General features: G+C 39.4%; 1 protein-coding gene across 1 annotated transcript in view; it reads right to left on the reverse strand.

Moving 5' to 3' along the window:
* ntrk3b (neurotrophic tyrosine kinase, receptor, type 3b) overlaps window positions 1–15000 on the reverse strand; it is a 203723-nt gene that overhangs the window by 99781 nt on the left and 88942 nt on the right. The window contains exons 7-9 of the mRNA XM_088413455.1: window positions 4203–4357; window positions 2112–2254; window positions 1628–1769 (exon numbers count right to left, since the gene is read on the reverse strand). Of these exons, the coding sequence (XP_088269581.1) occupies window positions 1628–1769; window positions 2112–2254; window positions 4203–4357 (440 nt within the window). The remainder of the gene's footprint in view (window positions 1–1627; window positions 1770–2111; window positions 2255–4202; window positions 4358–15000) is intronic.

The raw sequence follows: 15000 nt of genomic DNA on the forward strand, positions 1-15000 counted from the left end.
ATATGACATATTTCCTATTGAGCGGCACGCAACATGGATTTAGGCTAATGGATGAACATGATGTATGCGTGGTTGTAATTTTAAAAGCAAAAAAAAAAAAAAGTCCCCCCCGGGGGTGCATAAACATCTCTTTCCACGCCAACGGAAATCACATTGGCAGGCTGTCATCAACCTATATGGGCCACTCGCCGAAATACGGGGAAATTCCGGCCCCCCCGGTATAAGAGATACAATAAACCCAATACGCAGTTAAGAAAAGAAGTCAATAAATGAGGTTTAAGGTCCGCTCGGGCACGTGGGACCCAAACCAAGCAGTTGTTGTTAGCGGCTTCGCAGTAGCACTGATAAGCCTGTCAACATTATTTTCACAATAGGCGTTAAGATGAGGCGTCGCGATGAGCGCACGGCAGTCGCGCTGTGCATTCATTAGTGGCTGTAATGACACACTCCATTGACGAGTCACATTGCGCTAGCTATATTTAACCCTCGCTAAGCTGTTCTGATTCCAGCTCAGCGGCGTTTCAAACTGCCTCTGAAGAATGAGAGGAAAATTAATAGCTTCGCGGACGATGCTCGAAATGATCATCCGACTTGGAGGTCATGCGGCGACACAATGAGGGGGGAAAAAAAGATTGACCATATAGCGTTGCTCATATGTGCAGAATACGTGCTTCCAATTGTGGATAATTTATATATATATATATATATATATATATATATATATATATATATATATATATATATATATATATATATATATATATATATATATATATATATATATATACATATATATACACACACACTCACAAAAAGTCTCAAACCTGAGTATACACACACACACACACACACATATATATATATATATATATATATATATAAACGCAAAATGTCTGCTGAAATAGAAACCCTTTGACTTCCTGTTCAAATCTCTGCATTTCCATTTCTACTATATATATATATTTTTTTTTTTTCTTTTTTTTCCATGGTTCACTTTCATAAAAAAATCCAGTCGTTCTCATCTGTAGTTTTGTTTTACCAAACAACCAAATAGTGTTTTTATTTATTTTTTTATATTTTAATTGACCTATAAAATGCTCCTCTCTAAAAACAGTTGCATCAAAAATTGCATAATATTTTGTAAAAAAGAAAAATATTTAGGACAATATTTGGATCAATATGATCCAGCTTTCTCAAAATGTGGCTTTTTTTTTTTTTTTTTTTTTTTTAATAAAGACCATTTTTGAGACTTATTTGAGGCAAACCAACCCAGAAAGTTGGGTCACATCAACCCAAATATTGGTTTGGTATTTTTTTTAACCCCAAATTAGCTTATCACTGTAGTGTAGTTTCTTTTTTCCTTCTTTCATTTTTTCCTTTTTCACATATTGAGTGTAAACAATGCTGAAAATCCTTATCAATATTACATTTTTTGTCTTCAAAATTTCTGACCACTCATGGTTGAACATGCTGTGGGTCATTTTGGCCCATTCTCAGTATACCAAAGACCAAAATGTAACAGTAGTGCTAAAGTTTTGTATAAAACAACCCAGGTTTGGGTCAGATTGACCTAAAATGGTCATCGTGCGGACAGGAAAACAAAAACAATGCAAAATCTCCAACTCACACTGCACGTTGAGCTGGATGGACGAGTTGGTCATGCCCACCACGTTCTCGGCGAAGCAGGTCAGCTGAAAGTTGTTGTCGTCGCGGCTGATGTTGAACAGCGTCAGGTTGATTGAGTGAATGTCGGGCCAGTAAACATTGGACTGAAAAAAAGAAACAAAAACACCGAAATTGTTCATCAAACGGCGTCTGGGGCGAGCGTAGCCAAATATAAGTGGTCAGGCGCCTCGCGGGCTGCAATGTGTGCGAGACGAGAATCCCTTAGGCTTTAGCTAACCTCGTGCTAATTAACTGGAGAGTGCTAATTAATGAGCATGAGCACAACTTAATTATCTTATACACTGTGGGTGTAAATTTATACAGGACTTTTTAAAGGCATTACTCAAAGGGTGGGGAAGCATTTTTCCAAGCGGGCCCGCCCTTGAACTACTCGGGTAAAATAAATACTGTATAGCATTTTTTCGGAGCTGTGTGTGAGTGAATACCAGGTGTGTGTTGATGGAGTTGAGGCCGTTGACAGTCCAGTCCACTTCAGGCAAGGGTGATCCGGATCCATTACAGCTCACTGTCACATTGTCGCCTTCCATCACTAACATGCTGCTGTGGCTCACGCTGATCTCTGGCAAGTCTATACACACACGCAAACAAAAACACACATTCCTATTAATACGCGTCGGCCGCCGCCGCCTGTGTTGACACGTTTTCACTTTGAATCAATTATTTTGCTTCTTGTTAATGAAAAAAATGAGCACAATGGCAGCGCGCCAACGCGCGGCGATGAGTCACTGTGACGCCACTCCGCCTCGGAATCCATCCAAGCGACAGTTTGTCCACGTTCCCCTTCAGTAACGCAAGATCGGACTTGTGTTTTTGCTCATATACTTGGATCATTTCGCTTGGGCTCTCAATAGGATTTTCAAATCCAGCTCGCTTTAAGCGGAAAAAATGCCGGTATGGGAATGTTGATTTTTTTAATCAAATTGCGACCGAAACCCTTAAAATATATTGTTTTGTTGATTTAAAAAGAGTTTCTGGATTTATGTTTTAAAATTGCGTATTAATTTACAAAAACACACTGTTTCTGCACCGTGACCCCAAATATAAATTGCTTCAAAATTGGAGCATATATAGCATATTCAAATTTCTAAAAGGGTGTTAAAAAAAATTAATATTGAAAAAAAAATTAACTGGAATGCAGAGGAAAAATTGAAAAATTTACATGGCAATTAAGTTATTTTATTTTTTCGTCCCCCAAAAATGAAAACTTGTGATTTATGCACTGTATAAAGCGGACTATCAGGATTATAATGCCCACTGTCAAGCTTGATAAAATTGAAGGCTTTTAGGTGCGCCTTATTGTGCGGGAAATAATATAAATAGTTTGTTGTGCCAAGAAAGATAATCACAGGTGCTGTAGGAAAAGATCCAATTTCTCTTCATTTGTTTGAAAGTGATCATTTATTAACTACAAATTAGGGCTGTTCAATTAATCGAATTTTAATCGCAATCCTGCTATAGGCTGCCACAATTAATTAAGCTGATCCTCGGCGATATTAACATTTAAAAAGCCAGCTACCGTACAGCTCAAATCAAGCACTTTGTCATCTTACCACTAGGGGGCAATGTTTCCACATGTTTACATGACAAAAGCGTGTGCTTTTCTCACCCTAATATGTTATTTAGCACTGTGAAAGGGTGTTGTGTTTCTCACCTGATTCCTAATATATATATATATATATATATATATATATATATATATATATATATATATATATATATATATATATATATATATATACACACACACACACACACACACACATACATATGACAGCTTTGGTGAAAAAATTTGAATGAATTCACTTTGAAATGCCGTTAAATTACATTTTGACTGCTAATTGATTCAAATTTTCTTAAACGTAAATAATGTGGCTTTGTTTTTTTTTATTGGTTTGCACTCAGCAAGTAAGTTAGCTCTGTTGCTCTGTATTTATTTTATTGATGTATTTTAGTTTATTATTATTATTTGTAACTATCAAGCCTTGTAATATAAACTGCTTGTTGGGAAAAAAAAGTGACAATAAATAGACAAGTTTGACCAAACAGGATGAATAATCGTGATTAATAATGGTGATTTCAATATTATGGCCATAATCGTGTAGCCCTACCACAAATGTATATTTATTCGTCGATCTACGGTAGCGATCTTTCGCGGTGCCAATAGTTCACCCATTTGAAACCGTGTATCCATCATTTGCAGTTTGTACATCGGAATGAGCCCTTGCTTCCTGTGAGTATAATTAAAGAAGCCCAGATTTCCCACGGAGTCCATTTGTAAGTATATTCGGATGAAAATTGTCATCATTTCAGTCTTCAGACCATTGTCTGATATTTTTATTTGGCAATGAGCCGTGAAATGTTTCTAATGGAAAACGGCTGCCTTGGGTACATAAAAGTTGGGAAACGCTTAACATAAATAACGTTGATGCCTTTCCGTGAATTTAGAAATGCCCATCAAGCATCAATCTCCTCATTTGCATATAGTAACCCCGAAGCCAGCCTCCGCGCGCACTCACCGCAGTTTTGTATATACATGTGATGCAGCCTCATTTTGGAGGCTCCGCTCCTGCAGTAGAGCTGCTGCGTATGAAGGTTGGCCTCGCCTCGCTCCTGCCATAGCTGAATCCAGCGGATATTGCAGCCGCAGTCGAACACCACGCCGTCAAGTCGCCTGTGACCGATACACACACATATACACACACACAGATCATTTTTTTTTAAAGGAACAAGACAATTAAACTCATATACATTTGTTCTGGTCGCATGGGTTAACAGAGACAACTGTGCTGCTACTGTAACCTTTAAATGTAATAACTTGTTGAGAGCATTAGAAAGTCTACGCGCCTCTCACATTTAAGAGGTTGCGTCAGCAAGTTTCTTTACTATAGTCCTGTTAAAATGCTTCCTAAAAGTGGAGCGGTTATGGAGCGTGACTGAGGAATAACTATGTCCGTGACTGCATTAAACTTCTTGACTTCATTTATGAACAGCTTTATTTAATCGGAATAGTGAAACAGTACAGGGAGGATTGGATAGGCGACAGAACTGCAAGTGTTTAGAATCAAGAATAGTGAGGAAAAATGTGCAGGTGTGGTCATTGGGTTGAAATTTCAGCTCCCTCGTGTTTTCTTTCACTGCGTTCGCTTCCATGTGAGATGCCAAGGCAAGAAGGAAGACACTATGGAAGTATTGATTTTGAGTTAGGACTGCTATTTAACTGCAGTATTCTGCTGGTGTCATGTCGAAAATAGCCATCTTGGATCCATTTTCTATAAATATATGGTGCTAAACAAGATGGCATGTTCAGTGTGCTGAAGATAGGATGTTGAAAGTTTAAAAAAAAAAAAATCCATGTACAGTGGACCCCTGGTTTACAACGTCCCTGCCTTGCGTTTTTTTTCAACTTACGGGGTGGACCGCAACATTTCTTTTTGGCCCCTCTACAGCATTTCCTTCAGCTTATGACACATCCAACATGGCGGTCAGTGTGCGTGCGTGACCACCATGGGATTGGTCCCCCAATCTGGGATTGGTCGGCGTCACGGTCAAAATGGCCGCATGCTAGAGACTGGATGTCGTCTTGACTGCGTAAAATAATAAATTTAACTGCTTAATTCAAACTTGAATGGGTTGGCCATGGGATCCAAGATTGCTCGTGATCTTGAGAGAAATAAGAAGATGATTTATATGGAAACGAAGCTGGAGATAATCAAGAAATACGAAGAAAATAAAACAACAAAATGGTATACAGGAGCCTATGAACAGAACGCAAACAGCTGCAACATTTGTCAGCTGCTTTGTACAATACAGCAATACTATACGCCAAATAAATTTTAAAAAGCTATGTTAAAATCAACCCTATTCTAAACCGTCTAATATTTTCCACACGGAAGTGTCAAGCTTTCTTCATTCTTGTACTTTATTTGATTTGATTTTTTAAAACGTAACGGTACAAGCCGCAATGTTATGACACAGCGGTCCTCGGAGGGCAATTATTACAGCGCTTTGGTGCACCGGCAGCAATAATAATGACAAAGAGCCTTTCACGGGCTCGTCTGTTAGGAATTGATGTTTTTCCCCGGTTATTTCCCGAATGAATGACAATCCAAATTCGCTCAAGTGCCCCGGCCAAACTACCTGTCACACAGCAGACTGTGAGTTTATCTGCTGAATGCTGACTAGATGAAAGGTGCAGTGTAGTGCGACCTTCACAAGTCTCTTGTTCGCTTCGGTGGCTAACAACTCACAAAATGTGGCCGAGACCGAAACTGACTTGTGAAGGATGGAGCTTTCCATCATTAGGGACGACGGCGCTAAAAGCGCTACGGTCGTTTACGTGCCTCGACGTGCGGCCGTTCGCGAACACACGCGTCCCACAAGAATACCGACTTCAACTGTTGAATAACCGTATAAACAAACAAACAAAAAAAACCTAAATATTGTTAGGCTATTAAGACTCCTTGCACCAAAGCTTAATGCGTTCTTCCACGTGCGACCGGTCTTGACACTCCGTCATGCCAACGGTTCAAAGTTCTAGTGTTCCGACCATCCGTCTCGGGCTCCATTAGCAGGCAGGCGGGTGTCATTAGGCTCCTCGCGGAATAAATTTCCCGGCGTTCCTCCCCTGCCAGCCTCCCGCGCTTTCCTATGTGCAATTTCCCAGCAGCGATTGGCCAATTTTGTCAGGATGAATGTCCATCCAAATGTCCTTGACAGAGGTCAATAAGCAACCGCGAAAAAGCATGAATAATGTATGCGATGGTTATATACTGTCTATATGAAGTAATGAGAATAGATTCCCGCAGGTGGAGCTCACCGGTTCCGAGCCAGGAGGACTGAACTTTCTCGCGCGGACCATTACTAACTGATGAACTGGACCTCCCTTCCGAAGACGATATCTATTTGTTGGGGAAATTTGCATCGGGACGACTGAAGCGAGAGGATTGGATGGCGATTTTAATGAGCGTCGTTCGGCCTTGGAAGCGATGCGGGTCTTCTACAGTGCAACTCTGGTTAATATGCAAGTAGGACTCGTGAGGAACTATGTTACAGAGGTACACAAACCTACTAAAATGTAATGAGCATAGTGGAAAAGTCCAATAAACATTTATTACACCTTCAAAGAAACAATCAAAATCTTTACGATGGCTTGTAATGTTTGCTGTGGAGGTGAAATAGAACCCGCACACCGTGTTAGTGTTGTTAGAATATAAATTATATTCAACAGGACTGAGCTTAAATCTGGTTTCTTGATGGCAGTATTAATTTTGGAGATCTTATCAAATCCTTGGTGGTGAATTCTTTGAAAACTAGCACTGTGTACATTTCACAACATGTTCGTACATTTTGTCAGGATGGAACACTCATAGTGATGAAACTATCTACTTCACTTTTCAAGTGGATGATAGCAGCTGCCTCCTGATTGGGAGCTCATTCCAAATGTGATTGTTCAAGATGTGCGGCGCCGTTTGTGTATCCACACTGGATAAATCGGAAACTAGTCAATAATCAAATTAGTCAATAGTTATTTTTGGTAATCGATTGTTTAGAAAGCTTCAATTGTCCCATCGGTGGTTCTCAAAGTGGGGTCCGCGGACCGCTGGGGGTTCGTGGCCTGACTGCAGGGGGTCCATGAAATAATTCGGGTTATTAACTCATTCAATGCTAGCGACGTAGTTTCACATTTTTTTGAAGGGTCCAGACATTCAATCGTAAAAGAAAGAAAAAAAAAACATGAAAATACATCCTTGTCATTGAATGAGGTAAGCATCCTGGACTGAACGTCTGGAGTCTTAAAAAAACGTGAAAATACGTCCCTGGCATTCAATGAATGAATTAATTTATTTATTTTTTAATATATATTTTACATTTTATTTTATAATGCTGTTTTTGACTATTAAATAATTGACAGCAACCTGTTTGGGAGAAACTGACCCGGTTTGTTATAAGGAGGTGTGCAATTTGCAATTTTTATTTTCTAAACTTCAGTATAGCGAAAAACTCACAAATATATGTCAAAGTGAATCAATTGGTGAATGCACTTATGTTTGGCTTTTATTTCCGCAAACTTTTGCAATTGGGGTCCTTGGAAAATTTGCTTTCTAAAGGGATCCCTGACCCCAAAAAGTTGGAGAACTCCTGCTCTATGAAACAAAACTGATTGTGTTAGATCAAAATAGGACATTTGAAAAAAATTGCTCTACCTTTAGAAAGCAGTCCACTGGATACTTGACCTAGACTGTTTTGACTTTACGGCACCTGAGACTCGTACACCATTTTGTCTCCAGTACTGTAATGTAGTGTGTCTATTTGTGCTCCGTAATTTTTTCGGTTTCCTCGCCGTTATATCATCCTTTTTCACATCATGGCCCCAAAAAAGAAAGCAGAATCTTCAAGCCATGTCGGTCCAGCCAAGAGGAAATCCATTACGAAGGAAATGAAGCGGAATATCATCAAAGAGTGAGAGAAAACCGAAACGCCAACGTGTATTTGGATAGTTATTTAGACATTTAGGGGTTATTTAGGGGTATTAAAGGTTTAATTTCAATTTACGGGGAAATTCAAGTTACGTTGTCAGCGTGGGAATGCAACCGCTTCGTAACCCGAGGACTATTTATATTAGTTGCGTGGGGTTATAAAGCCCCGGTGGCGAGCACACAAATTGGAGTGAGAGAGATAAGAGAGCGAAAGACCCCAAAATAATTATTTCTCGCGGTAAGGACTTCCAGTGCCACTTCGTAGCCGAAAGGGACCCGCAACTGACACGGAATGGATTCTCGGCCTATTTGGTACCAAACGAGATGAGCTCGCAAAAGGGGGACAGCCTCAAAAGTATAAACGAGAGTCCCGACGGGCCGTGGTGAAAAAAAAAGGTGGGGATCCCTCAACTAGCTTTTATCTTGAAACCAAATGCACCATCTAAGGCAAGGGCGTCAAACTGGTTTTTATCGTGGGCCACATTGTACTTATAGTGTCTGTTAGAGGGCCGGAATAAATCTAGGAAACCGTCTAAAAAAAGCTTCATTTTTAACGTACCGCTTTAATTTCTCTAAAATCCAGAAAATGTAGGATTTAAGAATAGAAAAACACGTGTCTAATAAACTCGTTTTTTTTTTTACATAGTTTTGAATACAGAGGCCGATTAAAAACTGTTCAAAAGATAAATCGGGAACAGGAAATGGTTATTTTTGAAGACGATCTGCAAGTTTAGCAAGAAACTTGAAATCAAATCAGCATTTGGCGGGCCACATAAAATGATGTGGCGGGCCGGTTTTGGCCCCCGGGCCTTGAGTTTGACACCTGTGATCTAAGGCATAGGTGTCGAACTCCAGTCCTCGAGGGCCGGCATCCTGCATGTTTTCCGGTTTTCTTTCTTTCTGGGTATGTGAATTAATAAAGCAATTGACAAGCAAATGTAACATGTGTTTTTTATAGTAATTTAGTTTGCAGATATTTTGGTAATAATGAATTGAAACAATAAAAAAATTGAAAAGCCACTTGCGAGGCAATCCCGAAGAAGTTGCGTTGGAAAACCAGCCCAAATTTCCGTCTAAAACCGAGGCCGAGTGGATTTCATGTGGATTGGACGCGCTGGTGGCCGGTGCCAATATTTTCTCTGGCGTTTTGTGTTTTGTGGCAAAGCATCAAAGTTTCCCGCCAAGCTCTGCCCGTGCCTTATGCTTAAAACTCAACTTTCACATCGCCCATCTGTCTTTGAATACAAGGTTCAAATTTGATAACAATCGAACAAAATCTTTGGAAGTTTGGTCAAAGTGACTCTACAAAAACAAGCCAAAATGGCAAATCTCCATTATCTTTTTTCAGACATGGCTTTTTGAGATTCTTTTATGGGTCTACAAATGATAAACATGTCATTTCATTTTCCTTAAAGCGGCTGTATCATGAAAAGTCAACTTTTTGAAGCTCTTAACCATGTTACAATGTTGATTTCTCACCATAAACACCCCAAAAGTGTTATTTTCCTTCACTGATGTATTTCTAATTATTTCTCGCTTATTCTACGCTCTCACACTGGCCCGCCCCGAGCGGGTAAACATGATTTGAGAAAATCAATGACGACAGAAGAAACTAAGATCTCCCCATACCGCCTGTACAAGACAATACATACACTGACCTTATCTACGTCTTTTTGGTTCCGGAGTTGAGGAGGAGAGATTTTGCAACAAGCCAGTCAAGTAAATAGCAAAAATTCATGAATTTGTTACAGCAATTTCACTAAAGAAAGTGGTGAAAATGTGTGTGTGTTTTTTTTTTTAATGGCTTCAGTAAACAATTCACTTCCTGGTTGAATTTATGGGTACCAATCAGCAATATGCCAAATGTAATTTACATGCATACATTTAACTACGGAAAATTGAAATACTTCAATGCGTCCCATAACTTTAAAAAAAAAAAACGCAGTAGGTATTGGAATCGTAGCAATAACATGAAATGGCATTCCAGCAGTTCATTACACGTTTATCTACAGATTCTAGTGTCATTTAGCAAATTTTTCAAACACAACAAGCCGGTGCGGGGCTGACTCCCAACAAGGTAGGTTGCGTTGTACAATTTCTCATGAATTAATAATCTAGTATGGCGGAAATATGTTGATCATATGTGCTACATATGTGTGTTGCTATAGATTACACTGTTTACTATCTATTGTAGGTGTTTGGTGATAACTTTCACTTTTCTGGCACATTTGTTCTACAAGTATCGTTGTCGAAGGCAGTGGTCTCAAACCCCCGGTTCAGTTTAGTTAAACAGTTCATACATTGGTGCTTGATCTTTGTTTTTTGGCGCCGCCTCTGGCCGCTGTTGATGTGGTTTTGTGGTTACAGTCCCAGTGTTATTTCTTGGTGGAAATGGAATTGGGGATTTTTTTTACCTAAAATTTCCAAATATCCTAGGCCTATAAACAAGTAATATATCCCATAGGTTTTATATATTAAAAAAAGGTAGTGAAAGGGTTAAAAAGTTGGCTTTGATGACTGAATTGAAAAAAAAAAAATCAAAATAATGTCTCTATGGCTTGTTGAGACCTTTAGTTGGGTCAGATGACAAACATGGCTACTAAATTTCAAGTAGCAGTGCTTAATTATCTATTTTTCAATTATTGTCAAATATTGGACTCATATTCTTGGTGTTAGCTAGGAAACAAAGAGCGAAGCGAACCACAGGGGAGCAGAGCTCAGAAGAGCAGGGCAAAGGAACCTCCACCCACATCCCCCTCACCGCCTTACATTCCACTCTAATGATGCTAATTGCTAATAGGAATTACCACCCTTATACGTTACACACTGTCCCTCTGGAAACGGTCGATTAGGGCAAACACGCTACAACAAATGGCTAGATAATACGCTGGTGGAAGATCCATCACATGATGTGCAGTTATTTATGCTACGGCGTTGTATTTCAGGCCAGAGTTGGCAAATCCAGATGTTTATGCATATTCATGAGGGACGGCAATTGTTAGCTTAATGGTGTCTGTAAAAATGACATCAGTCGAAAGTGGGACGCTCTGACTGCAAATCGCGAGCGGTATATTTAAACCCAAAAATGCAATGTGGAAATAAGTGTGACCTTTATTTTAAATCTATTTTGTCAGATCCTGTAAGTGAAAGGATTCTTCATAAATTTTCAACAATTTAAGATTGTAAAATGTGCTGTCAAACTACAGTAACCAGAATAACACCACAAATAATTGGTTAATGGCTACGGGAAGAAAGAAAATGGAAGAAAAAAATGGAAATAACGACATGAGACTGAATTTTTTGACACGGTAAGGATGTAAAAATATTTCTTTGTAATTGAATGAGCCCACAACTTCAAAAACACATTTTGTGACTTGACGTAGACTAAAAACAATTTAAGTACTCAAGAATGTGGCAACCACCAATCACATTTCAGCTTGCAAAAGTCACATGACCAAAACCCAGAAAAGAATCTCCATTGGTTGTTGCCTGAGCTTAAAGCACGTGATGTAATTTTCCTTCGAAAAAATGGCAAAATGCGTTCCCAACATAAAAAAAATAACTTTTAAATGATAGAATTTATTTTAGAAAAAAAAACTTAAGTTTGGCATCAACTCTGGGTGTCATCTCGGAATCACAGCCACTCACTCAAGCTCCTCATGTGTACAATCTATATAGAGAATACATGGACTGGATGGTAATGCACTTTATTTTTTTTATGGCGTACAACCCAAGGCATCTCGATGAAGGAGACGGCAAACGAGCAACTGGAAAGCCATCAGATTCCCCACAGCTGCACTGGCATTCAAATAAAGACTTTTTATTTGAGCCTTTCGTCACGTTCTCGTGTTGCCAACACACTGCTCTTTAAATGCATAAAGCTTCTCCCCCACTTGAGAAGAAGAGGAAGGAGAATAGAAGGATGGAGAAAATGATACCAGAAATTCAAAGCAGGATTAAAAGGAAAAAAAAAAAAAAAAGGGTAGCGGCTATTTGCTACATAGCTACCAGAAATTGACACAAAAATAAGCATGAGAAAGGGTCGTTGCTAAATTACTATATTTTTCTGACTATGTGCGAAGGTGTCAATTCAAGCAAGTCAATCATTTATACAAAGGGACACAAAAGAAGACACTATCGAAGTACTGATTTTGAATTTGAACTACTATTTAAACTTAGTATTATTTAGTAGTAGTAGTATTTAGTAGTATTTCGTCCCCTTTTTACAGCATTTTCCCCGCTTTACAGCATCAATAACAATTATAAAATTCAAATTTGCCATATGGCTGCGTGAGTCACACCTCCCTTATACGTCAATATATACGCCACTGCATACGTCACTAAAATGCCGGTCTGTTATCAGTCAGCGTCACAAAGCTGCTGGTCTGCTATTGGTCGGTGCCACAGTGTCACTAAGATGCCGGTATGCTAAAGACTTGATCCCCTTACAATATCGTATTAATTGGGCATTTTAGTGCCTAACCGAAACTTTAATTGGTTAGCCGTGGGTCCCAAGATTGCTAGTGATGTCAAGAGAAGTAATAATACGATTACTATGGAAACAAAGCTGGACATAATCAAGAAATACGAAGAAGGAGCGCGCATCGTTACCCTCACTAGGGAATATGACCGTAACCAGCTCAAGTCACGTCACTCCAAAGATAAATAAAATTTCCTTTTTGTCTGCTTATATTTTTGTTATGATTTTATTTAATTATATACATGTATATTATAAATCAGTAGTACTTACGAACTATACTATTTTGCTACTAATTTTTAACATATATATATATATATATATATATATATATATATATATATATATATATATATATATATATATACACAAAACATTGATGTTTTTACCTGAGATTTTGCACGCATTAGCTAATTACAATAGGTTTCCATTGCCCGACATACGACAATTTCGTTTTACGATCCGTAATGGATTAATGTCGTATGTTGGGGGTCCACTGTATTTAATGAAGTGATATTCTCATTGACAATGTTAACTTTTGAATTTTTGCACGCTTCATTTGAGTCAAAATAGCTTCTTTATTTTGGTAATAATTGAGTTTTCCCCCCTCTTTATATTGCTAAATTGATTCAAGCCCTCGCGTGTGGCTTTTAACTTGATCTACACGAACGCTTTTGTAATTCTCACTCTACACACTTTGATGTTTTTTTTCGCCAGCGTGCTTTGTTCTGCTAATAGTTTACCCCCAATGCCACGGCGAGCTAATAAAACCCGGGGTTCACATCGTGTAATTTACCTGTCACGCGGCCTTTTAGGAGGCGCGCTTAATTTATTATAATCCTAGCGGCAGATATTACAGGTTGGATCCATTCACGTTTGGCCGCGTAGTCAAAGAAAAATCCATTTCACAGCACGAGGCAGAGCGAGAGAGCCAAGTTAGACTTTGCATCTAAAGAAGAAGTGCTAACAGAATAAAAAGGATTCGTTGCCGCCGGGTACAGAATATTCCCCTTTCCGAGCACAAGACTGCTTCAAATAATCCTCGATCATCCCCTCCCGACGGAAGCCACTGTGGAACGCCTCCGCCATCTTAGATTTTTTTCGCCTTAAGGGCAGGGAGACAAAGAGGCCAAGGCGACGATGGGAACATTTTCAATGCGGATGCAACTGATAGATTACGCCGAGTCTGATGGAAAACAAACAAAATGGTTGCCCAATTGTAAGATTTGAGGATTAAGATGAAGACGGATGCTAACGTAATCGTTGCCTGTTGCCGTGCCTTGGTGAGACTCGCGTTGAATTCGAATCATTGAGAGATTAATTAAACCCTGTAATTGATCTAATTTCTCGCTTTTTGAAAAAATTGTCATTTATTTACCTTTAAAAAATCAGCTCTAACCTATTGCGTGCAAAACAGGTAATGAGAAATTAATTCATTAAATTTAAATCATTCTGTCCTTGACAGAACTGCTAAAGGTTTCTCGGTTTAGTGTAGCAAAGAACTTATTAGCATTAGCGTCTTTCTTGCTATCATTATCTGTGGCTGTGTGCTTTGGATTTATGTGGTAGGCTAAACTTGAACTACTAGCATAATCTATCTCGGCCTTAATCAAAGGCACCGTCCGGGTGTTTTTTTAAGTTTAATTTACCATTCCTCGGCCCGACAAATCTCACGTGCGCTTCCATTTTCGTGTCTTCCTTCTGCCCCTGAATTTGCCCTCCCACTCACAAAAGGGAGGCCCCTTTTGTGGCTAGGCCGCATTTCAGCGTCAACATTGCCTTGTTTGTTTTTCTAATAATTAGCCCAGCACGTAACCCTAGCTAGTCCCGCCTCCTCTCTTATTCTGACTGAATGATTGGTTCAAGGCTGTGATGACTCATTTTCTGCTAGTCTGACTGACATCTCGCACATGAAAATAGTATATGGAAAAAAAAAAAAATCAAATAAATGCCGGCCGCTCATTTGTAGTCACCCCGCGGTCGCTCTTCTCATGTACGAACAACAAAGGCGCCATTTGTATGCATCCAAGTCGGTCGCCATGGAAGAAGCGCGCATCTGAGCCCGTCGTGCTTGCTGAGCTGGAATGAGGGATTTGGTTCTGTGGAGGCTGAGCTTTGCCCCGGCTTGTTATTTGCTGCGTCTTTCTTGTCAGCCGTATCCGAAAATATCTGCTTAACTGATGAACTCGTTTCCCTGCGGTCCGTGAGCTCCAGATGCATTGTAACTCCGTTACACTATGCTGCATTGTCCGCAACGATTTTAACGTTACGTAAATTTCAATGAATGCAACTGTTCAGTCGCAAAGTGATGCATGCAAAATAGTGAGCCTTTCATGTCACTATCAAATGTGATACCCGGCG

This window comes from Hippichthys cyanospilos, chromosome 4, assembly GCF_059441005.1.
Source record: "Hippichthys cyanospilos isolate Australia breed blue-spotted pipefish chromosome 4, RoL_Hcya_1.0, whole genome shotgun sequence".
Lineage (NCBI taxonomy): Eukaryota > Metazoa > Chordata > Actinopteri > Syngnathiformes > Syngnathidae > Hippichthys > Hippichthys cyanospilos.